A 13,838-nucleotide genomic window follows, 5' to 3' on the forward strand; every position below is an offset into this window, starting at 1 on the left:
TCGCTACTGACTACACGACCCGGTACGCGATCACTTGGGCACTTCCAACCAGCTGTGCAACCAACGTCGCAGACTTCTTGCTCGAAGACGTTATATTTCACAGCTCCTCACAGACCGGGGCCGCTATTTCATTTCGAAGGTTGTCCAGGACCTTTTGCACTCCTCCACTACAAAGCACAAGTTGACAGCGGCGTACCACCCTCAGACTAACGGCCTCACAGAGCATCTTAATAGAACTATCAAAGACATGCTTGCTATGTATGTTTCTGCCGACCATCATGACTGGAAACCTGCTCTGCCCTTCGTAACATTTGCTTATAATTACTCCCGACATGATTCTGCTGGTTTTTCTCCATTTTACCTCTTGTACGGAAGAAATCCCATGCTGCCATTTGACACCCTCCTTCCCGCCGTTCTCGGCTAATCGTCAGAATACACCCGTGACGCCATCTTCAGAGCTGTAGAGGCACGCCAGATTGCACGCCTGCACCTTACCGCTTCGCAGGACAAGCAATGACTCTTCTACGATGCCCACCACCATGATGCCCACTTCAACTCTGGTGATAGGGTCCTTCTTTGGACACCATCACGACGAGTTGGCCTTTGCAAAAAGTTGATTTTGGCTTACTCTGGCCCGTACCGGATCTTGCGCTAAGTGACTGACGTCACATATGAAATCACGCCCCTCGATTCCACCACGTCTCGACCTTCCACCGATGTGGTACAGGTCACCCACCTCAAGCGATACAACTCGGACAATCTAGCCAGCACCGGGATGGCGCCTTCGCCATCGGGGGTCATGTTACCAAGCGCTGCTTGAAACGAGGGTCTTCCCCCACCCAGAGAGCTTCTGCCAGCTCCCTCTTAAACGACATGGGAGACCCTAATACGGTCTCCAGAAGAAAAGCTACAAAAAGGAATCGTTGCCTGGACGGAAGAGGTCGCCGCAGACAAGCGGCCACCTACAACGCCCTGAAAATTTTCTTAATAAAGTTGTTTCCTCCTCGAGACGAAGCTGAGGACAGTACGGAAAACGACGACTCTCTCTGATGGCGCGCGGATTGGTGATGCCATCTTGTATGTATTGTATGCCAGTGGCCGCATTACAAGTACCCTGTAAACATATTTTAAACCTCTTTCCCCGTAACAATATTAACTAAACTTAGCCAGAAGTTGCTGCAATTGCTAGTTCTGGACAAATGGAAATTATTCCCACAGAATACCACTACTCGTGTGGAAACAAAAACCACATGGCGCTTACTTTCTAGCATTGAAGAACACCAGTAGACAAAGCAAAAAAAAAAATAATGATAATAATAATGTGAATAAAGGGACTCTTCAGAGAGTCCCTTCGAGAATCGAGCTCGCACAGCCACCAATCTTTCACTTTATGGCATCTTCTGGTACACCGAGCACCCGCTCTTGGTACGAAAGTAACTTGCCTTCTATTCCGGACATGCAACCAAGGTGGCTCGCATTACTAAACACGTCCTGCGCTTTGGTGCGCCCTTAATCACTTGAACATCGCGTTGCCCATTTTCACGAAAAACTTGCTGCCCACCAACATGAGACAAAATGAGAATTTCTACTCCCCCCCCCCCAATTAATGCTTGCATTTTCTGATGATGTACTCACAGCTCCTGCATCACTAGGGTCCTGCTTTTCTGGGCTCTCCAATGCTGTGTCTGAGGCGGTTGGGGAGAATGGGGCACTTGTTGCCACCGATGAGGGCGGCTCAGTGATGTCATCTTCACTCTAGACAAAAAAACAACAGTTGTTTCTAAGAAACAATAAGGAACCTGTCATGCAGCATCAAACGAGATACCAGCGTAACAGAGTTCCTGGTAAAAGGAGAAAAAATAGGTGCAAGCTTGGCCAAACTGCAGGTCTGCAGACACACTTCGCTGGCAGCAACCAGAGAAGTGTGTCTTCCCACAGACAGTATGCCACGCACGGTATATCTACAAGGAGAATTTTATTTGGGTAAGTAAGCAAATTTTGTAAATAATGATATAAAATTTGGTAGGCTAGCGAGAACAAAGCTATGCAACCAGGTGAAAAAAACACAAAAATTGCAACAGTTTTGCACCATCAGGCATAAAACAAAAAGTGATGGCAAATATCTTGTGTGCATAGGAAATAACAGATGTGCTTTGATATGCATGTGAACTGTGTTCATGAACATGCATATACGATATGATCTGCATAGCTTATTCCGGTGGCTAATAGTCGCCGTCATGTATGGGAATTGTTTCAATTGGTATTGTCAGCCAGGATGAACCTTGTACTGATACAGACCAGGTGCCGCGGAAAGGATGTGTGCGAGGCACCGAAATCGGCAGAGTGTTTCACCGAATATTCAAAAAAATTGAATAATATGAACAATAGATTTGTGAATTGAATTATTTGAACATTCACATTTCAACACGTATTCGTATATTTGAGTATTCGCACACTACTCCTGAAAACGTTAAATGGCTGTGCAAGCAGGAGAAAATAGTACTCTTTGGCACAATTGGCACAAATAGTATTAGAGTGGGTGCAGCCAGGCACAGGCAAGCAGAATTATAGCAAAATGGCGCAGTTGGACCACCACTGTGGCTCTTATCATCTGAAACAATAATGTGGTTGCTTAGCTGCAATGCTCAAGCACACTCTCCAGAAATGAAATGCGAGCTAGGCTAACCTCTCCAGTCATCATTAAACTTTCTCCCTCTGTCCACAAAAGAAGTCTCAATATCAACAATGCTCTGGATGCTTCAAGGTTACCAGGCGCATACATACCTCTTCAGATGCAGGGTGGTACTCTTCATCAGAGCTGCTCTCATCAGGGAACTCCTGCTGCAGCAGCTGTTGTGAGCCACTAGGTGTGGACAGTTTCATCGGTGAGACTTGCCACAGGAGCTGCATATGTGCAAGTTTTGGTGTGAATGAGGAACAGTTGAGTGCTACTTATGCCAAACCCTCAATTAACACAAATAGTTTGTCATCTATTGACAATTCTTGCCCAACAAATCTTGCAAGAAACCTGGTTACCTGGTCCTAGTCACCATGACCAGGACAAGGTGATACCTGGTCCTAGTCACCATGGCAGTTCAGTTAGGACAAATTGATGGAACCCTGGAGTGGTGACGCAAAGGCCAAACAATGTGTAAAGTGTGACACAAACGTAAAATTGTTTCAAAACACACAATGGAAGTTGGAGGAAAAGAATAAAAAATCTTCACAACTGTCTGAAAATTCAAAATGCCCTATGAAGTGCACCAGACATTTTAGTGCCAAACTCCTCCAGAAGGTCCATACAGCTCACTCAACTTTCACATTCAACTTATTTTTCCCTAGTCCTCAAACAGCCTCGGGCCATCTGATTTGTTTCTCATTACAATTTTTGAAGGCACTGTTGGTTCTTCATGATTGCTGGCATGTGTGATGTCTTGATTGTCCACTTTCACCGGAGTCGCAATTTTGGAGGTGTCATAAGTTTAATGAAGACAAAAGCTAACCATGTACAAATGGAGTGAACTTTTATGATGATGTTTCAAGTTCAGGTAGCAACATAATGTACCACACCACTACAAAATGGCTACGCTAGATTACAGAGGGCAACATGTACATAGCTTGATAAACCAGAAGAATCACTGGGCTGGCACTACTAAAGCAGACTTTAATAACCTGCTTTTGGACAGCAAGTTATGTGTTAGTTTTTATAATAAAGCACTGATTCCACGCCTTGTCAACTCATACCTAAGTTATTTTGAGTGCAAGTCCAATAAAAAATAGCTTCTTTTAAGTTTAATGCTTCAAGGAACGTGAAGGGGTTGACTTGGATTGACTGTAGTAGGCTAACCTTAAAGATACCCCACAACAAGGCTACAACCAAAAGTTTCAGAAGCCCTCCAAAACGAACAATTGCTACATAGACTTTCTACTTCATTGCTAGAATGTTTTTTTTAAGATGTTTATTGTCAAGTAACACCATAATTATGTTGAAATATACGCTTGCATATATGTACATATGTGCACAATATCTTTTTTTTTTTTTTTTTGCTTTGTCTACCGGTGCTCTTCAATGCTAGAAAGTAAGTGCCATGTGGTTTTTGTTTCCACACGAGTAGTGGTATTCTGTGGGAATAATTTCCATTTGTGCAGAACTAGCAACATTGCTTAAGGCCCAGTGCACTTGATCAACTCAGTTCGCTTTTACATTATAGGTGCCAGTGGTGATGAGTCACAATAGTCACCAGACAAGAGTGGTTATGACACTAGCTCTGAAACTGAAACCTGAGATGCAAGAATTGTGAAATATTACAAAGTGTCAATAATATGTCCGAGGTGCCAATAATAGCTCCTTTATTTTAGGTACAATACTGTATGCATCATGCCGCCTACTTACATGTGGCTGCTTCTCCATGATCTCCCTTGCCTTGGCCCTCGTGAACTTTGGCTCATATGGCAACGAGCTGAGGTCCGCTCCCGATTCTTCGGCTGCCACATGGGAAAGCATTGTGTTCTGCAGCATGGCTAAGACGCGGTTGTTTGACACCACTCTCTGAAAGAAAACAGTGTTGACTTGAGTGGTTGCGTTTGCCAGCAAAAGCAAGCCAAGAACCCTTTGTTAAAGTCAGCATAATAACAGTTAGTGAGGTGCTCTTTAAGGCGGTCAAAGGAGACAAAATTGGTATTTTTCAATTTTAGAAAGGAACATGGGCCAAATGTGAACCTGCCCCTTCCACTATGATTACGTCTTTGCAACTGATATCCGAGCAATCGACCATCACCCGGGAGTACAACTGGTTCAGGCCACCGAATGTCACAAATAGACCCATGTTATTTCCTGTTGATCACTGCTCTGTGCTGTCACAATACACGCTACTACTGCTACAAAACAAGCACAGCTATCAAAGTTACATATGCTTAGATAACCGTGCAATGATGGCTCATCTTCTGTGCTGAACGATTCCCCCATCATCAATTCTGCTTTCTTTTTCCAAAAATAGGACATGAAAAGTGCCAGACCCGTATGATGTTCTTGACATTCGTCACGGTGAGATTGTTCTTCTCGGCGGTGTCTTCCAAGAATCGGTCCAATTCCGTCTCGTACGGCTCTTGCGCCTGAGAGCCCCTCGGCCTTTTGAGTTTCTTCTTGCCCTTACGCTCCTCTCTTGGCCGCTTACGTCGCTGGGCCACCGATGTCGTGGCTTCGCCGATGGCGTCGGCCGGGCTGACATCCACTGTCGCTGAGTCAACAGGTGCGGTATCCACAGAAGCTGCGACACTGCACTCTCCATCCTGCTGCTGACTAGGAATACCGGGGTGAATCTCTTGCAGGCGGTATTCGCCGTTAGAAGATGGTATGCAAACATACTCGGCATCCGGAGGAGCTTCCGAAACGCAGTCTGGAGCAGTCGAAGAATCTTGCTCGCAGATCACAAGCGGCGCACTGTCCAGGCCAGGGCTCCTGATATAGGGATCAGGCGTTGCCGGACCTTCCGGCGTGCCCGGAACCGGGTCATCGGCCTCGGCTTCCCCTGCAAATAAGCGATCATTTTACGATGTGTGCCAGAACTCAAGCGACACATAGCTGTTCGCCTAGACATGTAAGCTTGTGTCGGTTTCACCACAGGCAAAGAAACAAATTGTGCCACGATCGCAAATGTTTATCAAAACACTTTCGCTAGAGCCACCGTGGCATGATCTACACTTTGCAGATAACACGAAAAGTATCTCTGCGCAAGGTGGGTTTCGCTGAAGGAATGCGCCGAGCAGCCGACAGCGCGCTCTTAAGTAGCGATTACAAGCACGCTGGTAGGTCACACTCGTAAGTAGCTCTCAAAATATGTGCACTGTGATAACTGTCCAATAATTACCCGGTGTTGATGTACCGCCTGTTGTCGTTTTTTGAGGGCTGTCGTCGGAATTGCCGGACATTCTGATTTCGACCGGCCCGTCTGCCGCAGGAAGCAAACCACAGTTTTACCGCGAAATTTCCGGTATCAGGCTTTGATCGGCGAAAGCTCAGAGATGCACACACGTCAGGTGGAAATCCTGGGCTGAACGCAAAGCTCACAAACATGTTCAAAAAGCGAATGATTGTGTTTCGCGCGACCCGAACACATATCCGCGTCACTTGGAGAGTCTCTCTCTCGGTGTGTATTGTGTTTTGGGTACACCCACGCCACCTATAAAACTATGTCTGCTGAATTAAGTTGACTGTTATGGCCACTAGAAGAACCAAGCAATTAATAAAGAGCAAATTTAAGCATATTGTTTATATTGTTAATAACAAAGTTGCTATCAATAATAAAATTATACACCGCAAGGGCGTCGCTAGCGTCGCAAGTTCCATAGTTGGCGTGTTGTTGGTGCTCGGCTCGGCTGGCTGGTTAACATCATGATTGGCGTACTCATTGGTTCTGAGTAAATTTAGCAATTTCTATTCATTTCAAAAGCGTCTATTTTACGGGTGTTTGTCAAACAGGTCGAACAGAGGATCTCCACCCCACCAAGTAAGCTCACCGATTGTCAGAGGGATTCTGAAAGCTTTGGTTCTTTCGCTTACGTTTTGAGCAGACGTGATTCGTGTGTGCGATTTTCCCATGCCTGTGCTTTGTTTTGTTGTTTTTCTCTCTTTTTTAACGAGTATATGATATTAAGCCGCGAACGCGTTGTCAAAATCAGGCCTGAAGTGTGTGTTGGTTCTTTCCCCTGTTTCTTTGAATGTGTACTAAACGTCCTTCGTTTTGCAACTCCTCTCTCTTCGCAGCAAGCCGTCTACAATGCCGAAAAAATTTGGCACCAACACGAAGTCAGCTGAAGCTCGTGCTAAAAAGGAAGCCGTCAAGGTAGCTGACAAAGAGAAGAAAGAAAGGCAAGCAGAGGAAGCCCTCTGGGCGGACGATGACAAGCACATAGCCAGGAAACAACAAAGGAAGGTAAGGCGGAGTGCGAGATTGCTCCGAGGATCCGGGACCAGCTTGGAACCGTTGGTTCAACTTTCCTTTTCATTGCTGGAACACCGATTCGATTATGCCTGTGTTCGTGAGTGTGACAAGGGTCAACTCGCGCCTCACACGTAATTGATGGCAACTGAGATGATGGCAATCAATAGTATTGCCCAATGCCAACCTCGCCATGGCATGGCTTGAACTTTGGCTTCATGGTCCTCTGCGATTCCCGTGTGTTCATGTGCAACTTTCATGCTCACTCAAAGTTAAATGTGTTGCAGTGAGAACAATGACACAATGTTGGTGTTTTCTAGGAGGAGAGAGACAAGAAGAAAACGGAGCAACTTGAGAAGAAGGCAGCACTGAAGCAGATGTACGATGAAGAGATGAGCAGCATCAAGTCTGTGAAAGCACGAGCCGAGAAAGTCACAAGGGCAGACATTGCAGCCTTAGCCGAAAGGCAACAGAGTAAGTTTGGTCAAAGTGGGTGTCATATAAGGATACATACAGGATAGCGAAAATCATTTGTTAAGGAGGTCACCTTTGTTGTAGATTTTGCTCCCTCTACCACCCCTATAAAGCAATATAAGCGTACTGAACTGTTGTACATGACATGTCCTTGTTGAGGCATTATCTGCTGATTTATTAGAGATGTATAACTCATTTACATGGCCACATTCACTGCAGTGCATTCTGTGCCCATTTCAGAGGCAAGGAAATATGGAAGGGGCAAACACTTCGTATCCTATATTATTTAATGTGCATTGTGTCCTAACAAAAAGTTGTCTGAACACAACGCTTTGCTGGTGAGCAAACAAATGCATGCTGTTTCCCGACAGTTAATTTATTGCCGAGGAGATATATGCTGCTTGTGAAATTAGACACCAGCTCTTTTGGGTGGGACTGGCGATGTTGTGTTGAGAGTTGGTGCATAAAAAGACTGTTTTCAGATGCAAACAGCAGACTAGGAACGAGTGATCTTGTGTGTGTGTGTCATGAAACTGACTGCCATAGTGTTTCCTGCTGCCTTACAACTGCTTGTGAGTGTAAAGTCACCCTTATTTCTTGCAGAGGCACAAAAGGACCCACAGGAGTTGCTGCTGCATGAAAAGCCATTGGAAGAAAATATCAACCGAGTCTTTGTTGAAAATGAAGCACGGACTGTTGAAGAAGCAATTGCTGTGCTAAGGCAAGTTTTGATACTATCTTACTTTATTTCACCTGTGACTTCACCTGTATTTTCAGGCTTTCCCAATGCCCAGGTGTGGCTGCATCATGAGATGACATTAACGTAGATTTTGTACTTGCAGGTCTTTAAACTGTTATCTTTCGGGAAGACTTGTAATCTACAATATTACTAGTGTTGTACACTTTCCCCTCTTTCTTTATGTACATGGGGTGACTGTCTTGTATCTCACTCTACTTGCTTCGCTGCAAATGACGTCGAAAGACGATAGTCTTCTGCCTCCCCTGATAGGTACCACCCTCTCTTCTCCCCCCTCCCACCCCTCACGTCCTTCCCCTCCCCTCTCACTCCTCCCATGATGAATGCAATGGAGAGTTTGCTGAATTCAATTCAAATTTCCCGCGTTCGCCCTGTTTTCGCGCCATCTGGGACCTTTTATCACTGTTGGCTTAAAGCCGTCTCTAGAGCCGCCGCTTCAGTTGGCTTGTTTTTAATGCGTAGCTTCTCTTGGACACCATTTCTAACGCATTGATTTTTCATTTACTAACGTAAAAAACAGTCCAATGTGTATTCTTAATTAAGTGAATGCTGCGGATCACGGTTATGTACTTATATTTTGCCTCAAATAGGCCTGATGGTTCCTTTGCGCTGTATAATGTTGACGTGTATGACCTCATGCCACCTCTGCTAGTAGTTTGGTTGGTTTTGGCCAAGCGGTTGAATCTGTTTTGGCCCCAGGAAAGATGTCGTTTAGTAGGGGCTTGTAGGCGTCGCGAACAGCTGACAAGTCGCTCCGAAACGAAAGGCGATCGCAAGCGCTGCACGCTTCACCGAACAGGTCATTTCTGAACTGGCGCTCAAACTGGCCCGTAGCGTAGTTCACGCAATGCGTGTAGATCCCCTGTTTGCTGTAGTAGGCTGAGAGACCTTTGCTGGTTCTCCGCACGGCTCTCCTCTGTCGCACGATGGACTCGCTTCACTTCGCGTTCTTTGCTATGCTTTTGGGCGCCATCTTTGGGTGTCTCTGTCGCCCCATGTGTCCGTCTTGCCTTACGGTCCTTGCCGGCCCTCTCGGCACGCGCTTCTGGTGTCTCTGTCGCCCGATGCGTCCATTTTGCCTCACGGTCCTTGCCAACCCTTTCGGCACGCGCTTCTGGCGTCTCTTCTGTCACACAGTAAGCTCGCTTCGCCATACGGTCACTGACGCTTCGCTCGTCGCGCGCCTCATGTGTGGTCGTGCTACCTCCGGGTGCGCCTCGCCTCACGGTCATTCGCGAGACGTTCGATGCGTTGCTCACATGTTTCCTGGGCACACTTGAGGCGACCAGCGTAGGCACGCCAGCGCTTCTCCACAGCAATGACCTCCTCTGTCTTTTCCTTGTGTTTTCTGGGCACGTCTTCGCGTCTAGACTGAAGCGGCACGTCACTTTCAGCATCGCCAGGCGTTTTGAGTAAAAGTTAACCAACGCCGCGTGTATAAAATTGCCTGTCGCGCCACCCGCTTTCCGATAGGAGCAGTAGGGACGCCTAGTTTGGCCGTTCATCCGCGTTTTGGCGTCCGCAAGCAGACATCCCGCCTGTCTTCGCTGTAGTAAATCGTTTCTTATAATTTCCGCGCAGCAGCTCTGCGTTCGAATCCTATCATATGCAATCATGTGGTTCCCATAAATGCATGTTCCACAAGCGTAGGTGGATTACCCGCCGTGGTTGCTCAGTCAGCTAACGCGTTGCGCTGCTGAGCACGAGATCGCGGGATCGAATCCCGGCCACGGCGGCCGCATTTCGATGGAGGCGAAATGCAAAAACGCCCGTGTGCTTGCGTTGTAGTGCACGTTAAAGAACCCCAGGTGGTCGAAATTGATCCGGAGCCCTCCACTACGGCATGCCTCATAATCAGAACTGGTTTTGGCACGTAAAACCCCAGAAAGAATAGCCTAGTGGTTATGACGCTTGCCTTCGGACTGTGGGTACCCGGGTTCGAATCCCGCCTCACCAAGAATGTTTACTTTATTTATTTATTACTCTCGTTCTCTGTCTGTCTTTCTTTCTCTCTCTGCACCTCCTCTCTTCATGCTTGGTTTTGACCGGGCGGTAGAATCGATTGACATACAGACCAAGCTTTTCGCGTTCACGTAGCCCAAGAAAGACTATCATCTTTAAAAAGTGAGATTCTCTGGCTTCAACAAAAATGACACAATTCTCAGCATTCACAGTGAAGCGTGTATACTATTGGGGGCATTGGAATTCTGCTTCTATGCTCACGTAGAGTGGTCCTGTCACTAGCCACGTGTGGTGACTCGTATATATTCACAGGAGTACGGACCACTGTGAGTTTAGTCTGGCGACATATTTTTCTAGGCTTGATCTCTGTTTATTTGGTGGAAAATTGATTGATCGTTAGTGAAGAAAATAAAGGGCAAAGTTTCTCTTTGCTAACGCCGGCATAATGGTACTTCACAGATGTCAAAGTAGTTTTGCATGTTCAATCCATTTTTTGCACAGGAAGTGTTCTCATAATTCACTTAGTTGGGTTCTTGGTTCCTAAGGAAGGCTGTGCAATCCTTGTTTGTAGATAAATGATTGACTAATCCCAAGTTGGTTCTGTACAAATCTCGTGTTGCGAGGAGCTAGCTCCGTGGCACCATTTCTTGTTTTTGCATCTTGTCTGGCTTGCCAAGACTCCGCTCTCAGCACAGCTGAAATTCCTTGCCTTCTAGAAGTGCAATTTTGCCATTCAAGCTTAAAAGTGGTTCTGAACCACCTCTCGAGCTTGGTGAAAAAACAGTCTGCGGTTAGCATACGGTGCTGTGAACATCTCAGCCAAATTTTGCAGTTGTGCGCAGCAGGTGGAGCTTGCAAGTGGAGTGCGAAGTCATCTCTTTCTCAAACACTCTCTTTTCAACAGAAGCCTGCGCCTAACACTTTTCTGGATGCTTTATTTCCTAATATAGCAGATTCCCAACGTGGCTGCTATTGGCCAATAGCTGACGTCAATCAAGAAGGGTGTTTGAACCAGTACACTTCTTCCTACTGTTACTGTGTATATTTATTGATGCAGTTTAATAAACAGGCTGAAGTAAGCGAAAATCTGCTTTCGAATTTCGATAATTACATACTTCTGGAAGAAGCCAACCATCGTCTGCTCACACTCGGCCGCAGCCACCCATGTAAAAATTAAACTGTGGCCACTCTGCTTATCAGGGTCGTAGCCGCCGGGTCTATTCAATTTCAAGCAGTTTTGAACACTTCACTAGCCTCGGACCACACGAAACTTAAGGTCAGACCACATCATTAGACGCCTTGGCAGCCTTCGCTTTGTCTTGAGCTATTGATAGCACTTCAAAATGCACAAGTTGAATGCGCAAGCTACTATCTGTAGGTCAAGCTGGTGCAGGAAAAAGCCGATTCGCACCACATAACATGGCCAGACCGGAACATATGAGCTCACTGAGCTCAAGCCCTGTTGTGCACAAAGCAAATGCTGCACATTGGCACTACAGTTGTATGTAGTTGCAGTCTGCTACGTAGTGTAGATAGGGTGCCGCAGCGAGTCTGCTGGCTGAACGCACTGTGGCTTGCTGAGGACAACCGCGTTTGGCACATGGTAGGTGCCAAAATGGGCAGCAGTGGCGTCTACATGAACATCCAAAATAAAATATGGACTGCGAGCCACAGTAATGTTCAGTAGGTGTAGCATTGCAGGCACGCCCCGCTCCACCGTCGCCTTTGCTGTGCAAGTCATTGAAGGAGCGAAAGTACCGTGAAGGGGGTGTTTGATTGCCAATAACTCCGCTTCTGCTGAACGCATTGAAGTATTTTTTGTGCCAATTTATTTCTGAAATAGACTGCTCCTCACCCTGTACCAAGTTCTCTCTTTTTCTTTGTTTTTTTTTCCGTTTTGGTTCAGCAGACATTTCGTGCTACATAGAGGCCGATTCCTGATAAATGCTTTTGTCCGAGTTGGAATTCGTCAATAGTTCAAAAGTTACTTGTGAAGCAACAGTACACCAACACATGCACTCCAGCTACTGTCAGAAATTTAATCTACAATTTCCATGTGTTTAGCTGATTTCTCCATAGACAGCACAACGGGTCTGCAATATGGGAGAGGCAGGGAGTGTATCTTCCAAGTTATCTTGGCACTGGCTGTGGAATAGTTAAACATCATCACACCCCTGATACAGCACAGGGAGGAAAAGGAACAATGTCTAGATTTCGGTCTGCTCATTGTCATTAAGTCATCTTGTCATTGTTATCTTTGAAGTTGAAAAAAAGCAGTTGCCTTATATTGTTTTACGAGTCCCTCTTATGGACATGCTTCTTTCCTTGCACTTGCAATACAAGTGAATCACAGTATTGCTACAATGCACCTCCACCTTGCAGTGTGAATGATGCACCACCGGACAGGCATCCCGAGAGGAGGGCCAAGGTAGCCTATGACGCCTTTGAGAAGCAGAGGCTTCCCGAACTCAAGGCCGAGAACCCTAACCTGCGGCTCTCCCAGCTAAAACAGATGATCCGCAAGGACTGGATGAAGTCTCCCGAGAACCCCCTCAACCAGATACAGGCTGCCTGCAAGTTCTGACAGCAGTATGGGCCACATCTCTTGGCTACACATTCACGCACTTAGCTTGTCTGGATGAAGGTGCATAGCGTTTTGTTTAACTGATTAGGTGCAAGTTGCTCAGCAGTGAACTGGTTCTGCTGGGATGACGTCATCAGTGTTATTGTTCAGTCATTGGATGCTAGGGTTTTTAAGCACTTCATCAGGGCCTTAAGTGTCCAGCCTAAGTACAGTTGTAGTGTCTATGTGTGAACTTTTATTTCTTGCTATGATCAATTTGTTTTTTTGTTATGCTTGTAACAGAAACTTCAATGAGTGAAATTCGTGCCCTCTTGTTTAATTCATGCACCTCGATAGTGTTAAAATTTATGAAACTGAACATCGTTATTGCCCCAAGTTGAACAGTTGTGAGCGTGTGTCACGGAGATTCATTAGTGCCACATTTCACAGCGAACTTTAATGGCTGTTCTGAAGGAGCTACTGGAATTGTCTGAGTACTGGAATTATGCTGAAATTTGGCAAACCTAAATCAGCCAGAGAACTAAAAGGCATCGTTGCTGGATCTGAGTAGAGCTTGCACGCACAGCTGGCAGTAGTCATGCAACACCCTCTTAAGACATCGAAGTGACTAGATTCCCAAACAGTGGAGTAAGAGCAATTCACTGCAGACTTAGTTGATCCAGAACGATTAGTAAAAAAATTTGAACCCATTCTGAATCGACCGGTGAAAAACCAGTTTCGTCATGTAGTGAAAAAAGGAGCATCCCCTCAACCGACCTTTTATACCTTTGGCCATCGGACGTTAAAGTTTTTAAACACTCCTTCAAACTCTGGCATCTAACTTATGTGCATTTTTAGTCTTGCTGGTGTAATTTTCTTTACTGTGATGACCTTGCCCTGGTTTAGTTATGTACAGCAACTTTAATGACAGTGGATTCAATTGTGCAGTGTATTCACTGTTTATATATAAAGAACTGAATTGATGTGTCTAGGAGAGAGAAGCAGCAGATTTGTGGTTGCTGCTTCATTTTAGCCCTTCATTGAATGGATGTGATGGAGATCAATAAAAGCACGGGCACTGTGTGCTTTCCTTGCGAAACAAGACCTGACTAGCACAAGATTCCTTTACACAAGATGTGCTGTT

General features: G+C 45.9%; 2 protein-coding genes across 2 annotated transcripts in view; one reads left to right on the forward strand and one right to left on the reverse strand.

Moving 5' to 3' along the window:
- The window catches only part of LOC119442032 (GON-4-like protein), a 55,716-nt gene extending 49,576 nt beyond the window's left edge, over positions 1-6,140 (reverse strand). Inside the window, 5 exon segments of the mRNA XM_037706748.2 lie at positions 1,636-1,755; positions 2,785-2,904; positions 4,394-4,549; positions 5,017-5,528; positions 5,868-6,140. Of these exon segments, the coding sequence (XP_037562676.1) occupies positions 1,636-1,755; positions 2,785-2,904; positions 4,394-4,549; positions 5,017-5,528; positions 5,868-5,928 (969 nt within the window). The 5' untranslated portion in view covers positions 5,929-6,140.
- Positions 6,141-6,343: 203 nt separating this feature from the next.
- On the forward strand, positions 6,344-13,798 carry LOC119442034 (coiled-coil domain-containing protein 124). The gene is made up of 5 exons (XM_037706750.2): positions 6,344-6,506; positions 6,764-6,932; positions 7,259-7,412; positions 8,016-8,133; positions 12,514-13,798. Exons 2-5 carry the CDS (start codon positions 6,777-6,779, stop codon positions 12,713-12,715), a joined length of 630 nt encoding a protein of 209 aa, XP_037562678.1. The 5' UTR covers positions 6,344-6,506; positions 6,764-6,776; the 3' UTR covers positions 12,716-13,798.
- Positions 13,799-13,838: the final 40 nt, after the last annotated feature.

The sequence above is a fragment of the Dermacentor silvarum genome, chromosome 2, assembly GCF_013339745.2.
Source record: "Dermacentor silvarum isolate Dsil-2018 chromosome 2, BIME_Dsil_1.4, whole genome shotgun sequence".
Lineage (NCBI taxonomy): Eukaryota > Metazoa > Arthropoda > Arachnida > Ixodida > Ixodidae > Dermacentor > Dermacentor silvarum.

Coding starts and splice junctions, on each gene's coding strand:
- LOC119442034 (XM_037706750.2), top strand. CDS start 6,777: ATGCCGAAAAAATTTGGCACCAACACGAAGTCAGCTGAAGCTCGTGCT. Junction 6,933..7,258: donor CCAGGAAACAACAAAGGAAG/GTAAGGCGGAGT, acceptor GGTGTTTTCTAG/GAGGAGAGAGACAAGAAGAA. Junction 8,134..12,513: donor GAAGCAATTGCTGTGCTAAG/GCAAGTTTTGAT, acceptor TCCACCTTGCAG/TGTGAATGATGCACCACCGG.